Consider the following 23081-nt stretch of genomic DNA (forward strand, 5'->3'; position numbering starts at 1 on the left):
TGGTCTCCTATCCAGGAAGTAACCAAGACTGACCCAGCTTAGCTGCCTCAATGAGAAAAGGATGGGCTATTGTCCTGCCGCCATTTGCAATACATCTCCTCTAACCTATTAACATTTACATTTGGCAAGCTTCCTTAGAATTTTTATTCTCCTTCCAGATGAGGCTTGTAGTGCGTGGAAACAGTCAGCCTTGTTTATGGAATTTTACGGAGGGTCAGACAATGCTGTTTTCAATTAGTAAAACACTTCCCAAGTTTTTTTCTCCACTATTTAAAGCCAGGTTTTAGCATTAGATGGCGCCATTGCCTTCCCCAATTGATATTCCAATTGAAATTCCCAGGCTGTCTTTGGAGCATCTCACTGGGGATGAAAAAGGGGACTTCAGTTCAAATCAAATTATCCATTCAGGCTTATCTGACCCTTGGCGATTCCATAAGCCAGCTCTCTCTTTGATTTCCAATCTTGTACAGCTTGCTTTATATTTTGGCCTCTGTCTGCTTTGATTACATCCAACCAGCGCATTCTTTGGCGTCCTCATCGTCTTTTGCCACTGACCATTCCAAGCATAACGTCTTTCTCCAGTGATGTTGATCTCATGACATGATCAAAGTAATTAAGTCTAAGTTTTATTTTTCACTAGAAGGACTTTGGTTACTTTATAATAAAAAATTGCTTTCTAACAGCATGCATGTTTGTGTGGAACGACAATTAGAGTAGCTATGGCACAAGAATAATGTCTGATGGGTATCTCATATCGCTCAAGCTCTCTTCGGGTTCTCTGGAATAATGGACTTCTTCCCATTTCTGTGACATTTGGTTCAGTCCCTCGGTCGTTCAAGAGACATGAACGAGCCCCTCCTCCCCAAAAAGGTGCGGGGGGGGGCACGATCTCCCAAGAAATCCAAATACAGGGGAAGAAAGCTTATCGACCTCGCATTCCATCTGAAAGTGGAAATGAAAGGGAATTATTTTTGCTGTTGCGAGAAGACCGTTAGCGCGTCCCACTTGGGTCCTCTCTTGATTCTTTCTCAAACAAAGCGCCCCCCTCTTCGCGGACAGGTGGTTAGTTCTATTCAGTTGGAATCGCTTCGGCCCCAACGACCGCCCTGGAAGCTCTGACGGCTGTCCAGGGTCGGCCAAGCAAAATCGGCCGCGCTGCCCCCCTCTCCTCTGGTCACCGCCGCCCGGCCCTGCCTCGTCTCTCCCTGCCCTCCCCGGGGAAGGTGAGGGGGCACCGATCTCCTAGTTTGCTTTCTCCTGTTACGGACGCTCTGTCTTGCTTGGCGCCCGCGGGCCGCGAAGGCGGTCAGTCTAGGCGGAGAAACTCCGTCGCCCAAGGCTCCCTTTCCTCTTCCTCGCCTCGGGTCGTCAGGCGTCGTTAGAGAGGCGGCCGAGGAGGGAGTATTGGGGCAGAAACCCTTTTAAGGGAGAAGTTAGGTTGCCTCACGTGTCCCATGTAGAGACGATCCCGCTAGTTAAGGACCCTAACCCTTTTAAACAAGCAATAACATTGGAACAGTATAATTCACAAATCTCCTGGGCTTCTGGCATTGGGGATGTCACTTTTTCTTATTTTATGTGTATATACATACTAACAAAATTCAGTGTGCCAATAGCATGAGGAGGTTAGCCAGGTAAGAACAAAGGATAACCTTTTAAAAACTTTACCAGAATCCTTCAGTGTTTGCTTTCCCCTCCTCTGTTCATTTTTCCTCTCCTATCATTCTGTTAGACGTTGAGTGTGAGCAGAAATGTCTTGTATTTCAAATACATTTTAAAAATTGTAGGCTGGAGACCCTGTGCAGTGTACAGTTTAAGGTGTTACCTAGGACCACAAGAACCCAGGTTCCAGTCATGGAAATAGTAGGTGACTTTGAGCCATTTTCAGGGCAGTCTGCCTCACAAGGTGGCTACGGAGGATAATTGTAGACAGTAATTTGTATGCCCCTCTGGAAGTTCTGGGATATAAAGCTAACAAATAAGTAGAAGTTGCAGGCTACATTTCTTACTGAACATCCATTACCGAACATAAGCTAGAAGGATAAACTAATTGGCTTCACATTTTGTGCTAAGCCATAAAAAGATGTGTTTGATATGTTGCAAATCTAGCCAGCGTAGCTTATTAGGTAAGCCATGGTTAAGCAAACCATGGCTTAGGTGAGGAGTCCCCAGTCTTCTAGAGCTTGTGGGTACATTTGGAATTATAAGAGCATATGGGCGTGCTTTCAAAGTGGTGATTGAGCTTTCCCATTCTGGAATGGCTGCCATTGGGGGAATAAAAATAATTACGAAACACCAATTCTCAAGAATGCCTGCTATAACTCTAGTGATGCTTCTTCAGAATGGTCCCAACTTGTTTCATTCTTTTTCTGAGTAAGTTGGCACACTTAGACAAGCATCCTATTATAGCCACCCATTATTTTTATTTTCTAAGGTGGCTTGGGGGCGAGTTTGGGATCCAGAGGTATTCTTCAAAGAGAGAATGATTTTGGAGGCTGTGCTTTGCACAGTGGTATACCAACTTCCTTGTTTTTAAAAAGAAAAAGGTTGAGCAGGGATCCTATTGGGTGCCAGGGGAAGTGCCAACTGGGACATTGAAGCATCCAAGTTCCACATTGAGGATTCCATGTTTGGCATAAGTTCACAATGGTCATTTGTCTTAGAAAAGAATACCTTTCTCTAGCTATAGAAAAATCTTTCATGGTCTTCAAAAACTGGTGTGATAGTCCATCTCATTTTAAAATCTATGTCTTCCATTAGAAACAAGATGCCTAATCCTAAAGAGACTGCTTCAAGTGACTGCAATGACTCTCAAAACACAGACTGTAGTCCCAGAAAACCAAGGGAGCATGAAGATAGCCATGGTGGAGACATTCCCAAACTCTGTCCACCTAACATCCCATCTCGTATGTGCAACTTGGACTGAATGCTAGAGAAATCAGATATTGTTTGTACTTACAGCAAAATAGCACATTACCCCCAAAAGTTGTTTTAAATTCATAATTAGTTGTGCAGGTATTGCTTTAACAATTTAAACCTGGATTAGACCCCTACAGAGCTGTTTCCAAGATAAATAATAAAAAGTGATGCAGCAAAATTCAGGCTAATGTATAATGGAGTAAAAGGCCCTTTAGAGGGAGTTTTAATTTTTTATGCAATTTTTCAGAAAATGGTATGTGTGAAAATTTCCCAAATTTCAAAGCTGTATAGTAAAATGATTATTACTTTTTTGCTATTTCCACAGATTTTCATTAGGTGATTTCATGAATGAAATTTTCATTAGGTGATTTCATGAATGAAATTTTCATTAGGTGATTTCATGAATCCAATGAATCCAACCTAAAACTAGGTTGGATTCTGTATTGAAATAATTTCATTTGAAGAAGTTGCTTTATACTGAATTAAGACATTGTTGTATCTGCCCCCATACTGGCAACTCTCAAAATTTGCAGCAAAAGATTGTCTATCTGTATAGCTGGTTTTTTTCAGTTTTGTTTTTTTAGCAATATTTTTGTTCTACCCTTGGATCTCGGATTTTTGGTTCTAGCCTAGTACTATCTATTCTGAGTGATAGCAAAATTCATATATAGTTGTTCTTTGGGGAACATTGAAATGGCTTTCTGTGAGGTTTATGGTTGTGATATTAGAAATACTTGGAAATTATTAATAATATATTATGTTCTTTTTTTAAAAAAAAAGTGTCAAATGGAATATTTTAATTCATGCTATACAATTATCATTCCTCAGAGACTTTGCTTGCCTAAAACTGGAAAGGCTGAGCAGAGTTTATTTATTTATTTATTTATTAATCAAATTTATCACTGCCCATCTCCCAAAAGGGACTCTGGGTGGTTTACAATAAAACATAAATAAAAATATAAAACTGTAAAACACTATAATACATAATAAAATAAATATAAGAAAAAACCTCAATGGCTGGAAGTTCTTTATGATTTGCAGGCAGAGCAGGGTCCTTCTAAGAAACTAGAGCTTGCATCAAAAATAGATAGCTTGTCTAACTGTAAATAGCACATGTCTTTAAAACATTCCTGATTCCTTTGGTGAGTCAAGTAAGCACCATTCTATTTTATTTTTATATAGCCAATTCTCCCCAAATTCATTCTGTGTCAGAGCTCATGGAAACAGCCAATGAAGTTTCAAAAATGACAATAGCCCATGAAATTGTTGTCAACCATGACTTCAAACTGCAAGAAGTGAATTTATCACCAAACAGGTAGGTTTTATTTTCTCCATGTTCTCAAAAGTTTCCAGTTGATTCCGCACAAAGCTATTTTTTTTAATTGATTACGTGCCACCAAGTTGTTGTCAACTCTTAGAAGCCACATAGATAGATTTTCTCCATGTTGATCTGTCCCTAACTTGGCCTTTCAGGTTTTCCAAGAGTGTACTCATCACCACTGTAACTGAATCCATCCACCTTGCTGCTGGTCATCCTCTTTTTCTCTTTCCTTCTACCTTTCCCAGCATTAGACCCTTCTCCAGAGAGCTAGATCTTCACATAATACCTGGGGAAAAAATTCTGTTTCTCATTCTTAGGGTATATTGATTGAACATGATTTAAATTAACTTTTTGTTAGTGCTTAGATTACATTAATGCCAGAAAAAGCTATTGTTTTTGTTAAATGTATGTCATTAAGCCGGGTTTGGCTACTTTAAAAACAAGTTTTGTTTCCATGTACTTTACAATTTGCTTCTTTGTATTTTTCTTTTGATCAAACCTAGATTCTGAGTTGCAACAACAGAAGTAGTCAGACCACTTGGTGATTGAAAGTTTACAAATAGACTTGATAAATAATCTTAATAAAAGATGCAAGACTGTGATTAAGGGATAGAAGGTTGAATTTTACTATAAAGATCCAAGGTGGGAAAGGTGAAATTGATGGTTCACCATGTTGTAGATTATTTCTAATAATGCAGGTGATCACGGATTTTGTATTGCTCTTCTGATTATATGGTGATTTGTATCTGTTTTTGCTTGGACGTTACAGAGAATTATTTTTTAATAAAGCTATAAGTGAACTTTATGGACCACTCTCAGTCAAGAAGTGTAGCATATTGTTCGTTCTCACCTTACCCCACCCCCTGTCATGGGTAAGGATGGAGAGCAGGGGGCTCCCATCCAGACTGTCAAGCGCATGCGTAGCACTGATGAATTGTTCAGCCATTCAAAGAGACACAGATCGGGACCGCCTTAACCCTTGGGGGTTATATGTCTGGGTTTTCCCACGCTTCTTCAGTTTGTTAGGATTCCTGTTAAGTACTAGCAATAAATATTAGAGACCAGTTCCATGTCTCAGTGTGTTTCCTGGTTGTTAGGACACCCCCTCAAGACATAATAACAAACCATCTGTTAGGGATGTGCAAACCCTACCATTCTGGAAATAGAACATTTTGGAGAACTCCATATGTGCCATTTCTTCTTCAAACCATACCAATGTGGAATGGTGAGTTTGGCCTGCCCCTAGTACAGAGAATTTTCTTTTTATGACCTTTTGGGGCTGATAATATTCCCTGAAACAGCCAGACAGTATTCCCCAGAATACTGTATTAATGCTGTCTTGAGGAGAAATTGAACATAATGGAATTCCCTGGAACATTCTGTTCCCAGAGTATGTTTTGCACATACCTACTCTGTACATATTATAGGACTATTTATTAAGATCTAGTATTTCCTTGGGATGCGGTGGCGCTGCAGGTTAAACTGCTGAGCTGCTGAGCTTGCCGATTGGAAGGTTGGCGGTTCGAATCCACATGATGGGGTGAGCTCCTGTTGCTAGTCCCAGCTCCTGCCAACCTAGCAGTTCGAAAACATGCCAATGTGAGTAGATTAATAGGTACCGCTTCAGCGGGCAGGTAACGGCGTTCCGTGTAGTCATTCCACATGACCATGGAAGTGTCTACGGACAAACGCCAACTCTTTGGCTTTGAAACGGAGATGAGCACTGCCCCCTAGAGTCGGACTTAATGTCAAGGGAAACCTTTATCTTTACCTTAGTATTTCCTTACAATATTGATTGGACTGAAAAGGTATATTTTGATGGAGTTTTTAAAGGTTAATAAAAGAACTCCAAGCAACAAACAGCAATCTTGCAGAGTAGAAGTGTGAACCAAAAAGGACCTTGCACATTAAGCTTAATTATGTTCAGAAATAAATTCAGTCTTCACACTGTAGTTAGATGAAGAAAAATAGTGATAGCTTACTTTTATTCAGTAGATCTGGATGCAGGTAGGTTCATAGCAGAAAGCATTCAATCATCACTGGTTTGTAGACACTTTCTATGTGAAATAGAAAGTCTGCGTGCAAGCGAGATGGTAGGGGGAGGGCTGCATTCCTGCAACAGCTCCTGCTTGCAGGTCTGCCAGAAGGGTAATGGAGATTGTTAATCCCCAAGCCCAAGAAGGAGGAAGTGGAAATCAGGTGATCCATGTGACATCCCATAAGCACAATAGAGATGCGTTTGCTAGAGAGACCCCCTTATGCTTATGAGACAATGCTGAGTTGACCCCTGATAATTCCAACATATTTAACTAGAGGTGAAGAATTGTATGAGACTTGGCCTCCTGACAATATTGTAGGTAGAAAAATAATAACAGTGACTTTTATCTCACTACAGTTTAGAAAGCAGAGTGAAAGAAACAATGCACAAAGCTTTTTGGGATAATCTGAGAGAACAACTCTCCAAAGTGCCACCAGACTATTCTCATGCTATCAAGCTACTTCAAGAAATCAAAGAAGTAAATTATAAAGGGGAGTGGAAATGTCATTATTCATATCTTACAGACTAACTTTTGTGATACACCAACTATTACAGGTAGTCCTCGTTTAGCAACTGCCTCGGATAGCGGCTGTTCACAAATACGACAGTCATAAATGATAGTAAACGGTAGTAAAAAAAATCATTTTCTGACCAGTACATGCACTTATGCCCAATTTCTGTGCCTGACAACAATGCACCCTGGGGTCAGAGTAATGTCAGCATTGCCACAGGAGAGAACTTTATCTGAATGAGATGGCAGCAACCAGCGATCTTTGCAACATCTCTCTCACGTGGTTTGCTTAGCGACCATGTTGCTTAGCAGCCATTTTGCTGGAACCAATTGCGGTTGCTAAACAAGGACTACCTGTAATTCTGTAATTTAGTATTTGTACTTCCTCCCTCAAAAGACTTGAAGTTTGTGCTGTCCCCTCAAAAAAGTCTGCAGTAGAATTGTAGGACTTTTCAAAAAGAGTAACTACATAACTTGAGGGTTTTTTTTAATTAAAAACAACTCTTTTTATACTAGAACATTTTTGTGGATGGCCATTTGCCTAAAATAACAATGGAAGTTAGTATCAGCCTCTTATCCAGCTGCAAAACTTTTGGGGATGCCTTTTTTCCCACATCTATTTGTCACTTTATTGAAACCTGCATGCAGAGTAAGGATACAATTAAGTAGAGATACTTCTCTGGTTAGCTATGTGTAAAATCAAGTTAACTTGGAAAGAAATTAATTCAAATAGACCATTCTTTTAAGGAGTTGTACTTAAAACTATTATGTATGAGGGTTGAATGAAAAGTGATGTCTCCATCTCTATAACTGTAATTTAAATAGGGATATTTTAATTAATGAAACAGGAAAATAATCCTTGAAATGAGCTCTTGTTACAGATAGTTACTTCTCCACGTGATCACCACCATTTGCTTCATACTTCTGCCAATGATTGACAAGCTTCTTAAAGTCGTCATAAAATAACTCTACACTTTTTCTCTTCAACCAAGCCCTGACAATCCTTTCCACCTCTTTTTTTCAGTCAAACAGATGCCCACAAAGGTAATCTTTCAATTTTTGGAAAAGGTGGCAGTCACATGGTGCCAAGTCTGGACTGTATGGTGGATGGGGACAGTGAGATCCAACTTTGCAAATTCCTTTTAGATGACTTGTGAGATATGAGGCCTAGCATAGTCATGCTGCAGCAAAATTTCTTCTTCGTGATTTTGAACTCTGCTTAATTGTTGCTTAAAAAATTTTGAGTGTTGCAATGTAGCACTCTGAGTTGGTAGTTCAAGAAATCCATATGAATCTACATTAAAAAAAAACAAACTGTAACCATGCATTTTCCTGCTGAAGCCTGGGTTTTGATTTTTTTTCTGCAGCTGAAGCTTTGTGATGATATTCCATGGACTGATGCTTTGTTTCTGAGTCATAATGATGAACCCATGTTTCGTCAGCTGTCACAGTGCTGTGAAGAAATTCTGCGCCTTCGTTTTCATAGCATGACAACCATTGCTGACAAATTTCAACTCTTGAAGCTTTTATTTTGCAGGCAGCATCTTGCAGTAATGAAGAACATCAAAATTTGTCCCTCACATTCTTGTGAAATACCAAGCTTGACAGCAGTTTCCCTTGCAATGATCTGCTGACTGTCCTTAATAAGGTCATCAACCTTCCTCATGTGAAAATTGTTGCTGTCATAGGTTGTCCACTTCATTCTTAAATCACACAAATCAGCTCTTCCTGGTTCACCATCTTTACAGTTTTTGGCCCTGCACTCAACATACTCATGTCAACACAGTTATAGCCATAAACAACTTGCACTTGGTGAATTTCAGTTGGAAGGACTCCTTCAGCAATCTAAAATTCAGTCACAGCATGTTCCTTAAAGCACCCTGATGAATACTCACTGCAGGCTTCCACTTCACAAACAGTAGCAACACATCCTTTTCTCATAGCAGCTTTCTGTCAACTATAATGAAAAGAGGCTAAAGAACACATCAGTATTGCTGTCTGTTGCTGATTTACAATATTAGAGGCATTACTATTCATTCAACCATCATATTTCTACTAATGTATATTCTTGAGCTTGAACAGTTAAAATCAATTTGGACATTTGCTTGTACAAAGTGTCTGTTTCTATCCTTCATTCTTGTTTGTAGACTCTGCTGTCTTTGCTTCTGCCTCGACAAACACGTTTAAAAAATGAGATTGAAGAAGCACTGGACATCGAATTGATAAAGCAAGAGGCTGAACATGGAGCTTTGGATATCCCCAACCTCACTACATATATCTTAGGTACCATGGCAATGCTTTGTGCACCTATTAGGGATGAAGAAATACAAAGACTACGAATCATGGCAGACCCAGTTCATTTGCTCAGGTGGGCATTATTGGTTTGAGCCTTGAACAAAGGTAATCCTATATGAGTCATACATTATTTATTAAAATTATATTGTTGTAGGATGCATAATCTTGTTATTGTAGTGCATGATTTCCTAGGACTTTATAAAGGAACTTGCAGTTCTCTATTTTACACCTCTATGAGTAAGAAAAGATGCACAGAAATATTTGTTCAGTTTAGTCTTTTTATAAAGTCTAAAAGTAAAAAAACTGAGCTTCAGTCTGCTAACCTTATTCCTAAAGCATGACATAGATCTGGATTAGAAACTAAATTATTACGCTATATGCAACAGTAGCTGAAAGCCTGGGCCCATGAATTTCCTATTCTCTACTCTGGCCCAGCTCTGAAAAAAGAAACAATGCGCTTCCAAGTTTAACTACTGAAATGAGTATAAGATTAATATAGGATTAACATGGGCTAGTCTAAAACAACTAAAAGAACTGTACAAGATTGGAAAATGTGGAGAGAGCTGGTCTATAGAATTGCCAAGAATCGGACACGATTGAACGGATATCATCTTCATCAATATGGGATAGTTTAAATTATATTTTTATTTATTTATTTAAATTTATTGACTGCCCAACTCTAGTCAAAGGTATGGAATTTGGTTCTAGTCAAGGGACTGAATCTGGAGCCAGATTCACATTTAAATTTGACCAGGAGGATTAGGTGACATGCAGTGAGGCTTAACAGAGTAACTTTAGGCTCATTCCCAACCTCATCTATGCAATAAACAAGCAAAGAGAATTTGCTGTTCCTGCTTGTCTGATAAATGGAAAGTAGTCACCATGAACCAGGAAGACTGGGAGAGCATTCTGTTTTCTAGCCTGATGACAGAAGAAAAGCATTTTAACCAGCCCTTGGGAAAGAAGCAGAGGCTAGCTTTTGGATTTGAATGGCAGATGAACTGGCTTAAGTAGCTAGAGATTCTCCATTTGTGGTATAAACTATGGTTTCTTAAATTTAGACTCTAAGCTTGACTCCTCATTGCTAGAAGTAGTGATTTAAGTACAATGCAAATTGATTTTGGTTTTGTTGCCTATGATAGAGAGATCTTCCGAGTTCTGAACTTAATGAAAATGGATATGGTCAACTTTACCATACAAACCCTTCGACCCCATCTCTTGGAGCACTCTGTCCAATATGAAAGGAAAAAATTTCAGGAACTCCTGAACAAACTACCAGGCAGGTATCAAAGAGTGAGCAATGGACATTTGCTGGATCACTTTTGTAAAAGAAAGTTACACAGCTAAGTCCTATAGGTCCTTGTCAACACTTACTCACAGATAAATATAACAAAGATATATTAAAGTACATAACATGATATTAAGAGTCCTATTTTCTATTATATCCTCTTGTCAAGTTACATTATGGAGCTTGAGCAGCTACTGTGAGTTTGTATGTTTCTTGCTCCTCTCAGATGGGTAAACTTCCAGTAGTTCTGAAAATAATTTCATAAGCAATAACCAGAAAAAAGCTAGTTTCAGGCTACAGTTAGAAACAAATTGACAAACCGGATTGCTAAACTTGATGAATTAAAAACAATACAGGCAAGGTATAATGCCAAGAATATATCTTCACAAATTGGAAGTGAAGAGAAATTACCAATATGTGAGAATTCATGGAGTGCACTTGATATAAAAAAAAAGCATCTATCCAAAAACTAAGGGAAGAGAAATTACCCCCCCCCCCAAAAAGAAAGAAAAAAGACAGTGGCTAAATTCACATGATAAGCCGTTTTTCTTCCGTTTTTCCATCACTGCAGACAGTCTAGCTTGTACAACTGACTGGCTACGCAAGGCAATAGCTGAAGTATCAAATTCTGATTTGCTACCCTCCTCATCCACCTCTGGAACCAATGGACCACCTGTTTCCCCTTGTCCCATGGCTGCTGGAAAAGTCTCATTTATTCATAGTCCTACAGCTGTGCTAAATCAAGCTTATATGGACTTGCTGGATTGGGAGCCTGGAAGAGAACACTATCCTGAGGTAAGAGGGTTTTTTTTAATGTGTCTCAAAACCAGGAAAGGTCAAAAGAATAGTTAGGGAAGCATAGTCTTAATTCAACAAATTACAACTCCAATCCTAATGTGCTAGAAATATCCACATAGCTAAACGGTTGTGAAGGAAGCCTACACGTGCACTGGGATCTGTGAATTTCAGCATGATGGTCCAGTGAAGAGCATTGGATAAAATGCATGGGAAGGGAAACAACAAACCAGTTATTGTGGAAATGTGCCACAGACCATCAAGCCTGACAGGAGATCTAAATAATGTCTTCTGGATCAGATTATAGAACTTTCAGGAAGGAGAGACATAGTCATAATGGGAGACTATAATTACCTGGATATCTATTGGAAAAGACTTGGCCAATTTCCAAATCCCAAATTCTTCAGTGGTCTTTCTGATTATTTCATTTTCCATAGGGGATTGGCTCTTCTAGGTCTGATCCTAACCAGTAGGGAAGAATTGGTTGAAGGGATTAAAGCAGTGAGAACTATGAGAAGAAGTGACCACTTCATCTTGAGGTTCAAGATACTACAAAAAATGAAAGCACAGTCATATATGCACACTAGATTCTAGGAAACCCAATTTCAGCCAGTTTAGAAAGGTACTATGACCAGAAATCTTTAGATCAAAGGGAATGCAAGAGTGTTGGGAACTTCTGAAAGATAAGTTACTGGAAGTAGAACTGCATGTTATTCTAATGAGAAAATAAAATGGAGGCTGGTACCCCAAACTATTGTGGTTGCATAAAGCCAAGCATTAAGACAGATATGCTGGAAATGGAAGATGGATGAAATCACCAAAGACATATGCCAGCAGATTGCCAGTATCTGCCAAAAGAAAGTTAGAAAGGCTAAAGCACAGAAGGAACTTAAGCTTGCAAAGGAAGTAAAAAACTACAAAAAGAGCTTTTATTGGCCATATTAGTAAAAAAAGCAACACGTCAATTTCAGAGGGGAATGGTAACAAGTAACAAGGGAAGGGAAGAGGGCAGAGCTTCCCAACACATACTTTACTTCAATTTTCTCCCGCAAAATAACTGACATATGGAGTGGTTAGCCAAGGTGGGTAAAGAGATGGTTAGGGAGCATCTGGCTATCATGAACAAGTTTAAGACTCCAAGACTAGATCAAGTACATGTGAGAGTCTTGAGGGAGCTTGTAGATGTGATTTCAGAACCCCTTTATGTGGTCATTTGAAATCATGGAAATAGGAGAAGAGGAAGTGCTGTTCCTGTTGTTAAAAAGGAGGGTATGGGAAAGAAAACCCTGGTAATTGCAGGCAAGTCAGCTTGATACGTATTTTGGACAAAATTTGGGTATAAATTTTTGGTTTGTGAGCATTTAGAAAATACCTCATTGCTTGACAGCAGCCAGTATAGGTTTTTAAAAAATAAGCTATGCAAACAGCTTTCCTTTTCTGATAAAGTGACTAGTGTAGTTGACCATGGGAATGCAGCAGACATAACATACTTTGACTTCAGCAAAGCATTCATCAAAATGTCTTGTAAGATTTTTGTAGTGAAAATGACAAAATGTGAGCTAAATTATGCTACTATTAGATAGATACAAACTTGATTGAATAATTAGGCCTAATAAATGTATGTCAGTGGCTCTGCATTAAGTTGGAGGGATCTGTTAGAAGGTGTACTGTGAGCTCTACTCTGCATATTTGTAAATGACTTGGATGAGGGGTTAAAAATGGAATTATCACATTTGTAGATGATACAAAAATAGGCGTTAGAGTAGCAAAAACCTTAGAAGATGGTATCAAGATTCAGGAGGATCATGATGAACTAGAACAGGGTTTCTCAAGCAGAGTTCTGTGGAACCCTAGGGTTCCACGAGAGGTCACTAGGGCTTCCCTGGGAGATCACAATTAAAAAAAAAATATTTCAAATTCAGGCAACTTCACATTAAAGAGGTAAGTTTCATTCTTTATTTTTGGTTTAAGAACACTGTTAATGAATACCTACAGGCCTACACTTGAAACAAATTTTGTAACTTCTGGCCTCTGTTTGAGCTGGAATGTGCAGGGGTTCCCCGAGGCCTGAAAAAATATTTCAGGGGTTCTTCCAGGGTCAAAAGGTTAAGAAAATTTGAGCTAGAACATTGGACAAAAATCAGCAAGATGAATTTCAACAGGGACAAATGTGAAGTCCTTCATTTTGGTAGAAAAAAAAGAAACAAGTATAGGAATGGTGGGGACCATATAGGGCAGCAAAAAGGATTTGAGTATCTAGGTGAATCACAAACAGAACATGAGCCAATAGTGATGCAGCTTCAGAAAGAAAGCAAAAACAATCTTAGGCTTCATCAACAGAAGTATAGTGTCAAAATTAGGAAAAATAATTGTTTCCTACATATTCCAAGTTGATTAGACCACATTTATGATGGGAGTTTTTAAAGGTTAATAAAAGAACTCCAAGCAGCTAACAGCAACCTTGCAAAGTAGAAGTGTGAACCAAAACACTGGCACATTAAGCTTAATTACATTCAGAAATAAATTCAGTCTTCACACAGTAGTTAGATGAAGAAAAAATAGAGATAGCTTACTTTTATTCAGTAGATCTGGATACAAGTAGATTCACAGTAGAAAGTACTTAATCATCACTGGTTCTTTGTAGACATTTTCTGTGGAAAAGAAAATGTCTGCGTGCAAGTGAGATGAAAGGATGAGAGCTGCATTCTGCAGCACCTCCTGCTTGCAGGTGTGCCAAAAAGTAAAAATGTAAAAAGTAAAAATGGAGATTGTTAATCCCCAAACCCAAGTAGGAAGAGGAAGTAGAAATCAGGTGACCCATGTGACATCCCACAAGCACAATAGAGATGCGTTTACTAGAAAGACCCCCTTATGCTTATGAGACAATGCTGAGTTGACCCCTGATAATTCCAACAATTTAGAGTACTACATCCAGTTCTGGGTGCTGCATTTTTTGGAAGGTGTTGATAAACTCAAGCGTGTCCAAAGGACAGCAACCAACATAATAGGCTTGGAAGGAAAAAAATTCAAGGAACAGTTGGAGGCATTGGGTAGGTTTACCCTGGAGAAGAGAAAACTACAGAACTCACATGGTAACTATTTTCAATATCTGAAGGGTTATAGAAAACTTGTTTCAGGAAACTGGGCAGGAGACAGGTTTAAACTAAACTTCAGCTGGACATCAGAAGAAATTTCCTAATGGCAAGAGCTTTTTAACAGGGGAACAGACTGACTTAAAAAGTAGTGGATTCTCCTTTGTTGAAGGTATTTAAACAGATGCTAGAGGATCATCTGTCAGGGATGCTGAAAGTTGGATTCCTGCACTGGATAGGGGCTTGGAGTCAGTGAGCTCCAAGGTTCCTTCCAGCTCCTACTTTCTGTGATTTTATATTCTTCCTTTGTAGACTATGTTGATGGACAAAGCACGTTTACACGCTCTTCAAGTGGAAGTGACTCAGCTAGTCATTATTGCTTCAGTCCTACTAGTGAGCGGCAATATATGTGGAAATGAGTTATTCAGTTCACCTGGATGTGGAAGTAGGCTGAAAAGGGTAATAAAAGCTCTTCTGGAAGGTCTCCCTGATATAAGGCAAGCTATTTTAATCCCAATATTTTCTGAAGACAGGAGCAACTTCCCCAGCCCACTCTCTTGCAGGATGTAATGAGCTGAAATCTTATGGTTCTCTATAGAGAAGTGTAGGCAAGGCAGGCAAACAAGGCAATCAATATACAAGACTAGAATTGATCAATCCAACATCCACTGCACACAGTGGAGCGGATATGCCACAAATCCAAAGCTTGCTGAACAAACCATGATGTCCTTGTATATATTGCTAATCTTAAAAGATTGGCTTACAATAGGGTAACAGTTACCTATTGTTTCCTTCCCAGCCTGCCTGAATCTTGTCCCCATAATCTATGTTAGCAGGAAAGAGATCAGTGTATAATTTTGTCTTCTGCAATTATTTGGGAACCATGAATATCCTACATTTTTGGGGGTTGGAGGAAAGCCACATTTACTCCCCTAAGCAATCACCCTTATAAAGATTGCTGTATTCTTGGTGCTAAGAATGATCTTTTCCCTCACTGTTGGGTTGATGGAAATGGTTATACACAGGCACACAAAATACAACTCACTATATCAACTCGTCAAAAAAGAAAAGAAAAGTTAAGTGTTACTCCTGGCCACCAAGAGATTGCCTATCTCTGGTTTGTTATGCTTTATGCTTTAATGTAACTTTCTCTCTCTCTCTTTTGGCTTTATCACCACCACAATTGAGCTTTACAGTGTTCATCAATTCAATTCAATTCAAAATAATAAAAGGTTCCCTGTATATGAAGAGATGAAACCTAACATAAACAGTGTGGTAACAAATGATGTCAACTTACATATCAAAGACTTTCTGAATTTTTTTTTTAATAACTTATGTAAAGGTGACAGCATAGGGGCAGACCAAATTCTGGGAGGGAAGGCAATTCTAAAGTGCAGACACTTCTGTGAAAAAGCATTTTCAAGCCTCCATCCCTCACTTTGCAGAAGGTGGTACACTAGCAGGTTCTTTTGGGATGAATGTATCAGGTGGTCAAGTCTAATAGGCAGCTGCAGTCCTGCAAGTACCTTGGTATCGAGTTATGTATCAGTTTTTATGGAGGAATGAAGACATATCTTAAAGGGCATTCACTGGAGGAGCAACAGTCTGAATTTTGGAACCATGCATTAAGAAAAAAAAATATACACATAAGGTTATAATCAAAATTATTCAACCCCCATTGCAGATCAGGTTGATTGTTAAAATGTACAGATTTCCAGGTGTTTGCAGTGAACAATTGAAACAAAAGCAATTGAAATAGCTCAACACAACAAATGCTTCAAGTGGTGTCCCCAAAATCAACTGAAAATGCAACTGATAATGACTTCTCCAGTCTCTCAACCCCCTGAATAGAATCCGTCACAACAGCACACATACAGTATGCAAAACAGGTGTTGTCTCAAGCACACCTGATGCAACTAATCAAGGGCTTCATTAGTTGCACCAGGTGTGCTTGAGCTGGAACACGTGAAATACCTGAAGTGGCTAGGGGTTTGTTGAGTGTCACGTTTGACTGCATGTTAGAAATACAGTACGGCTAATGGTCCAAAAAGGTAAGAGAAGAGATCTTTGCCCTTCACAAACAAGGAACAGGATACAAAAAGATAGCAAAGGCACGGAATGTTCCTGGAGACACCGCTGGAAGCATAGCTCTCAAGTTCAAAGTTAAAGGATTAACTTTGGTTACACTACCTGGATGGGGCAGAAAAAGGAAGCTGTCAATGGCTGCAACCAGATTTCTGAGAAGGCAGGTGGAGAGAAACCCTCGAGTGACTGCAAAAGACCTGCAGCAAGACTTGGTGGCAACAGGCACTGAGGTGTCAGTGGGCACAGTAAGGCGCATACTAAACACAGGAGGTTCCCATGCCAGAACTCCAAGACGTGCACCACTACTGACCCAAAAGCACAAGGAAAGTTGGCTCCAGTATGCTCAAAATCATATAAATAAGCCACAGAAGTTTGGGGATTCTGTTCTGTGGAGCGATGAAACAAAACTGGAACTTTTCGGCCCGATGGATCAGCGGCATGTCTGGAGGAAGAAGAATGAAGCATACGCTGAAAAGAACACTCTGCCTACAGTTAAGCATGGTGGTGGCTCGGTGATGCTCTGGGGCCGCTTTGCATCCTCTGGCACTGGAAACCTGCAGTGTGTGGACAGCAAGATGGACTCATTGAAGTATCAGGAAATCCTAGAGAAAACGTCATGCCGTCTGTAAGGAAGCTGAAGCTTGGGCATCACTGGACCCTCCAATAGGACAATGGTCCCAAGCATACCTCAAATTCCACTAAGGATTGGATGCAGAAGTAGTCCTGGAAGATTCTGCAGTGGCCATCACAGTCACCTGACTTGAACCCCATAGAAAATCTCTGGTGGGATTTGAAGAAGGCCGTTGCAGCGCACAAACCCAAGGATATTACTGAACTGGAGGCCATTGCTCATGAGGAATGGGCTAAGATTCCTCAGGAAAGCTGCCAGAAGCTGGTGTCTGGCTATGCATCTCATTTGCAGCAGGTCGTAACAGCAAAAGGGTGCTCTACTAAGTACTGAAGATGCTTGCCATGAAGGGTTGAATAATGTTGTGACTGGAGAAGTCATTATCAGTTGCATTTTCAGTTGAATTTGGGGCCACCACTTGAAGCATTCGTTGTGTTGAGCTATTTCAATTCCTTTTGTTTGATTTGTTTGTTGCAAACAGCTGAAAGTCTGTACATTTTGACAATCAACCTGATTTGCAAGGGGGGTTGAATAATTTTGATTACAACTGTAATATCTCCCTCAAGAGGACTGGGACAAATGTGTTAATTCAAAAATAATAACATAAACTAGTTGTTGCCCAGTCTTGTTCTAAATGGTTTGTTTGTAGAAAACTTAAATATATCAACCTGATTCCTCTTCACTGTCGTACTTTTAAGAATCTTTCTCCCCACTGAAATATCAATTGTCAGAGTGATGTGCTTGTTATCATTGTATGGTTTAGATCAGAAAATGCCTTACTGGATATCAGCAATCAAACACATATGGAAGTAGATACCATACTTCATCAGTTAGGATACCCTGCTCTCAGTACTGATAAGGCTGCTTCACTCAAAGGCCAACTCAGGAACCTTGGAGATAAAGACAATGCTGTACGGATTCTAATTGGTAAGTTATTCAGGTTTGGCTTGATGCAAGGTTTTCTATTTGGGTATAACAAGAGATGAATTTCAAATCCAAACTGAATCATGAATATGGTATTTATGTATTCACAAAACAGGGTGAATATGTAGAATGTTTAGTGTAAAAGGAAGTTTCTAGAATACAAAATATTCCCTGAAAACATTTTTGCACTTACTTACCTACAAGCAGCAGTTTGAGTGCATTTTTTTAAAATACAAATTCCCAATGTAGAGTAGACATTTAATACTGTCAATATTAGGAATTTAGCCCCTGCTTGGATGGTTTAACTGAAGTACTTTTGACTTAAATATGCACTTGAATAATATTGTTAAATTGAAGCAGTATTTTAATACATTAGTGAAAACTTCAGTAAGATAGCAGAATACTTGTCTAACAGCCATAGCTCTTTAAAGAATTAAGTCCTGTCACTGTAACAAAATGGGGACATACAGTGTCTGGGCATTTATAACAACATAAATTTACCTTTGATTTCCAGCAGAGTCCTTACATTTCCATTATGATTGGTGATAATCAAATGTACTACTTAAGATGTAGAATATTGTCTGAAAAATCTTAATAATTTACCAAATGCACAAGCTGTCAGCCGATGAACTTAAGTACTTTGAGTTTTAAAATTAATGTAATGAAAACACATAAATCTTATTTTACCAGCAGTGTATATTATCAGCTCTTTAAAGAATTGATTAAGTCCTGTCACTCTAACCTTAATTTTTCTACATAACTTCAGAGTTACCAATCAGTGATGGCCCCAAATGGTGGGGGCATAATTATAACACTCTAGTCTACTTCCAGATCTGTCTTAATTTCCACAGAGCAACGGATCCAGACTTTTCTTAGGCACTGTTTGTATCCTGGTGGCCAGAACTCTAAGGATCTACTACAAGGCCTTACTCCTATTCAGGAAGAACTGCTGGAAATTGGCCAGAGGTTTGGCAGTTTGATTAATCACAACAGACAGGTATTTGGTCCGTACTACTCAGAAATACTGAAGAAATTGCTGCTTCCGGTGGGAAAGTCTGAAACAGGGAAAGTTTCTTAACCATCTCAAATGAGGCACAGCACGGGACGGCAAGGAGAGGGGAGACTAAAACTGGCAATTGTTCAGACAGTACTTTGATGCAAAATCCAGTGTGATCAACAGGGCAGCTGTCCTGTTCTTTGCTGTTGTATTCCAAACTCTTGTACAGCTGGATCACTGAAGTTGCAAGGTACAGCTAATACCAAACTGACAATGCCAAGTTTGCTGCAGTAAACCTTTAAACAGCTCAAAATGTTGTCCTGTGATTTTAAACTGGCTAGTACATGTTCTTTCAGCTGGGAAAAGTAACTTTAGTATCCCATTCCTATGGTTATAATTTATTTTAATATTTTCAATGAAACATTTATCAATTTATATAGAATTATAGTTTTAAAATACCCAGTACAGACTCATACCACAACAACCTGTACAGAGATGTCTAATTTTATTAATTTACTCAGTTCTAAGTCATACAGTTATGAAAAACAAACAACAAAACGACTGCTGGAAGCTCAGAAATATTTACAGTCTCGCCTTGTTGTAGTGAGGTCAGTCTATGTTGTTGCACAGATTGGTTATGTTTGGTACCACAAAAAAAGAGACAGAATAATTTTTATATACAGGAAATAAAAAGGAAATAGTTCAAGTATCAAAATACAAAGACAGATTAAATAACATTTTATTACAAATCAGTCCCACTGCCATACATCACAATTAGCATAAAAGTGATATTCAGACTGCCTATTACGAAGAATCTTCCTGCCTTCTTCAGATGCAAGCATACCAGAAAATCCTGCTGATAGACATTCATACTGATCATGCAAACAGAGGCAGTGTAAGAGTGAAATATCACCCAGCAGTTTTAAATTTCACAGGCAAAGAAGGTATTGAAAAGGTGAGGTATCACTAGATACCTGTCTGCAAGAACAGCACAGCTCACCACTTGAAGCTGCTTTAGAATTCTTTCCCAAAGAAGGCTGGACAGATTGTCATGTACCAAATTCAGGACTTTTCTCTCAGGCTAAGGAAGTCTTAAAGGCCAGTTTCTGTGAGCTGATATTAGTGTGTAGCACGTACCAAAGAAAAAAGAAAAAAAAACCTACAGGAGTTTGATTTTCATAAACTGATTTTCCATTCAAAAGATAAGCAACAGCTCATCCATCTTAGCATTTACAAAGTGTTCTTATCCTGGACAAATGAAGTAAAAATAGGTCTATACTTTTAGGATACCCTTTTTGAAAAGGAGTTCTAGCAAAAGCAGCATAGGGAGATGATGTCATTTGAGCACAAATGAATGCTTACAATAAGTATAGTATTTTAAATGGACCTATAAACAGATTCAGTGCCAGCAATAGATGGTATTTTTCTCTGTGTGCTGCAAAACATCACAGAGAGGCAACAGTCTCAAATACTTTGGAGTCTAGAAACGGCTAAAATCACTAGGAAAAATCAAGTCCAAAATGGCTTGAATTGCCTTCTTAAAAGGAATGCTTAATCAGGAGATGCACCCATGGATATTGCTATGTCCATGTAAACTCAGAAAGGAAGCACTGAATTGCTGGAAGAAGCAAGTTGGAAGCTTTCATTGTCTTTGTCAATATGTTTTAAGGCTTTCCATCCTATCCTCCATAGCAAAAATGCAATTTGCATTCTTTCAGAACAGACTTACTGGTACAGTAACATTTATACCAACACCAGCATATCATTTACATATGCATATAAAGGAATGTTGTGTTTCAAGAAATTCATCTGTGAATTATTCCCAAATTCAACCATTTGGGATGGTGATTCTTTTTCCTCTCATTTTTTAATCAAATGCAGTAAGACTAAATTACATCTGAATGATACAGCAGTAACAAAAATTGAAATAAGCCATTAACACAGTAGCAGGGTATATCAAACTATCATATCCACAAAAGCATTATTTGCACTTCCTCATCTTTTTCTTGGATAAGATATACTTATTTATCACAGTCAGAACTGAAACCAGTGTTCAAGACTGTGAATGCTTAAGATACTCACCTTTAAGCTCAGCTTCCATCTGAAGCAGTCATTTTTAGTGGAATTAAAGAAATAAATTGTTTTAGCATAATGCCCTTGATCTCCACTTTTTTTATACTCTGAAATTGTTATATAAGCATACTTAAATTATGAACTTAAATGAGCATTCTTAAATTATCAACTAGTATAAAAAGTGCTAATCAGTGAATAAACTTCTAAAAAATCTCAAACCATCAGAGCATAATCCAATCACATTTTTAAAAATAGGTTACTTGAATGAGATGCAAGAAGTCACAGTCCAGTTATTATAAATTGTGTGGAGGGAAAAATACTTTCACAAAACGGCTATATTGCAGTGATACAGTTAAGTAGGCTTATACCAGGCTTCTAGTTCAAGAACTGTCAAGAAGTTTAAATTTAATTATTTTAAATTATATACTCTTTTAAATTATTACTGTAACTATTAAGGATGAATGATTTTCAACTTAGGTGCTAGTACCTCAAAATAAATTTAATATTGCATCAAGTTGGGAATTAGCCTGTAACTATTCCAAGCCAAGTATGAATATACGATTTAATGTTCAGATATTGTAAAGCTATATTATAAGACAGGCATATTCATGTTTTGTTTTAGCAGTTTTTGTTCACTTCCATCAATGCTATGCTGAAATTGAGGATTTCACAATATAAAGAAAACAAAAACATTTCAAACTAAAATACATGGCATCAGTCTTTTAACTGCAGAAGTTTCAGTTCTTTTGCTAGAAATGCATATTGCTTTTTATCAGCATGTGGCTTGGAACTCTTTTCACTCAACTCTGGAAGTCCTTAATGAGCAGCCAAGGACACATCCCAGAGCCGGGTGTTGATCTTCACACCTCCAGGGTTTCACTGCTTCTTAGAGCTCTGCTCATTTACTACATTTCCATGGTGAAACGTGGATGTCTGTAGTTCAGCTTGGCAGAAGGCAAACAAAATGGGGACAATATTAATGAAAAGAAAAATAGGGATTGAATGAGTTTATACATAAAAAAAAAATCAACTGAGGGAAGTTTATACTTTTGTCACTGACCAAACCCCTACATAAGGTCATTCAATTGCAGTAACTCCACAGTCTGAGTAATATGAAATGTCTGGATTATCACTGGAAAATTTGTGTTTAGAGAAAACAAATTATTACAAGGACAAATGTCAGACATCATCTATACGGAGTTGATCTTACTGTCCATCTCACAAAATAGGCTGAGTGCTTGGGATTGTTGTCCAAAATAATAGCTGCTATTTAATTCCATAATAATAGCAAAACTTACTGCTTTGAAGGAAAGCATCTGGGGTCAATTGAAAAGCCGATAATTTAAAATTCAACCTACCTTTGCAATCTTTGTTTAAAAAGCTAAATAACTTTTGCGCTGAAAAGACATGAGAAGTCAGATACTAATTACTGGCCTGCCTGGAGAAAGATGAATGACAAATATTTTGATAACTCCAATGTGCCTGGGATGCCACACATTTACAGTTGTAACTGAAATTATTCAGCCCGCCTTGCAAATTAGGTTGATTGTCAAAATTTACAGACTTTCAGCTGTTTGCAATGAACAAATCAAACAAAAGCAATTGAAATAGCTCAACACAACAAATGCTTCAAGTGGTGTCCCCAAAGTCAACTGAAAATGCAACTGATAATGACTCTGATAATGACTTCTCCAGTCTCAAAATTATTCAACCCCCTGAATAGAATCCGTCACAACAGCACACATACAGTATGCAAAACAGGTGTTGTCTCAAGCACACCTGATGCAACTAATCAAGGGCTTCATTAGTTGCACCAGGTGTGCTTGAGCTGGAACACGTGAAATACCTGAAGTGGCTAGGGGTTTGTTGAGTGTCACGTTTGACTGCATGTTAGAAATACAGTACGGCTAATGGTCCAAAAAGGTAAGAGAAGAGATCTTTGCCCTTCACAAACAAGGAACAGGATACAAAAAGATAGCAAAGGCACGGAATGTTCCTGGAGACACCGCTGGAAGCATAGCTCTCAAGTTCAAAGTTAAAGGATTAACTTTGGTTACACTACCTGGATGGGGCAGAAAAAGGAAGCTGTCAATGGCTGCAACCAGATTTCTGAGA

At 38.6% G+C, this 23081-nt stretch overlaps 2 protein-coding genes across 2 annotated transcripts in view; one reads left to right on the forward strand and one right to left on the reverse strand.

Moving 5' to 3' along the window:
• The first annotated feature begins 966 nt into the window (after nucleotides 1-966).
• TCP11 (t-complex 11) lies at nucleotides 967-19586 on the forward strand. The gene is made up of 10 exons (XM_063297618.1): nucleotides 967-1223; nucleotides 2761-2906; nucleotides 4102-4234; nucleotides 6636-6756; nucleotides 8937-9157; nucleotides 10227-10367; nucleotides 10948-11167; nucleotides 14572-14756; nucleotides 17736-17899; nucleotides 18748-19586. Exons 2-10 carry the CDS (start codon nucleotides 2768-2770, stop codon nucleotides 18972-18974), a joined length of 1551 nt encoding a protein of 516 aa, XP_063153688.1. The 5' UTR covers nucleotides 967-1223; nucleotides 2761-2767; the 3' UTR covers nucleotides 18975-19586.
• Nucleotides 19382-23081, reverse strand: part of ANKS1A (ankyrin repeat and sterile alpha motif domain containing 1A) — a 139996-nt gene continuing 136296 nt past the window's right edge. Inside the window, exon 28 of the mRNA XM_063297612.1 lies at nucleotides 19382-21910. Within this exon, the coding sequence (XP_063153682.1) occupies nucleotides 21907-21910 (4 nt within the window). The 3' untranslated portion in view covers nucleotides 19382-21906. The remainder of the gene's footprint in view (nucleotides 21911-23081) is intronic.

The sequence above is a fragment of the Candoia aspera genome, chromosome 3 (genome assembly GCF_035149785.1).
Source record: "Candoia aspera isolate rCanAsp1 chromosome 3, rCanAsp1.hap2, whole genome shotgun sequence".
Taxonomy (NCBI): Eukaryota; Metazoa; Chordata; class Lepidosauria; order Squamata; family Boidae; genus Candoia; species Candoia aspera.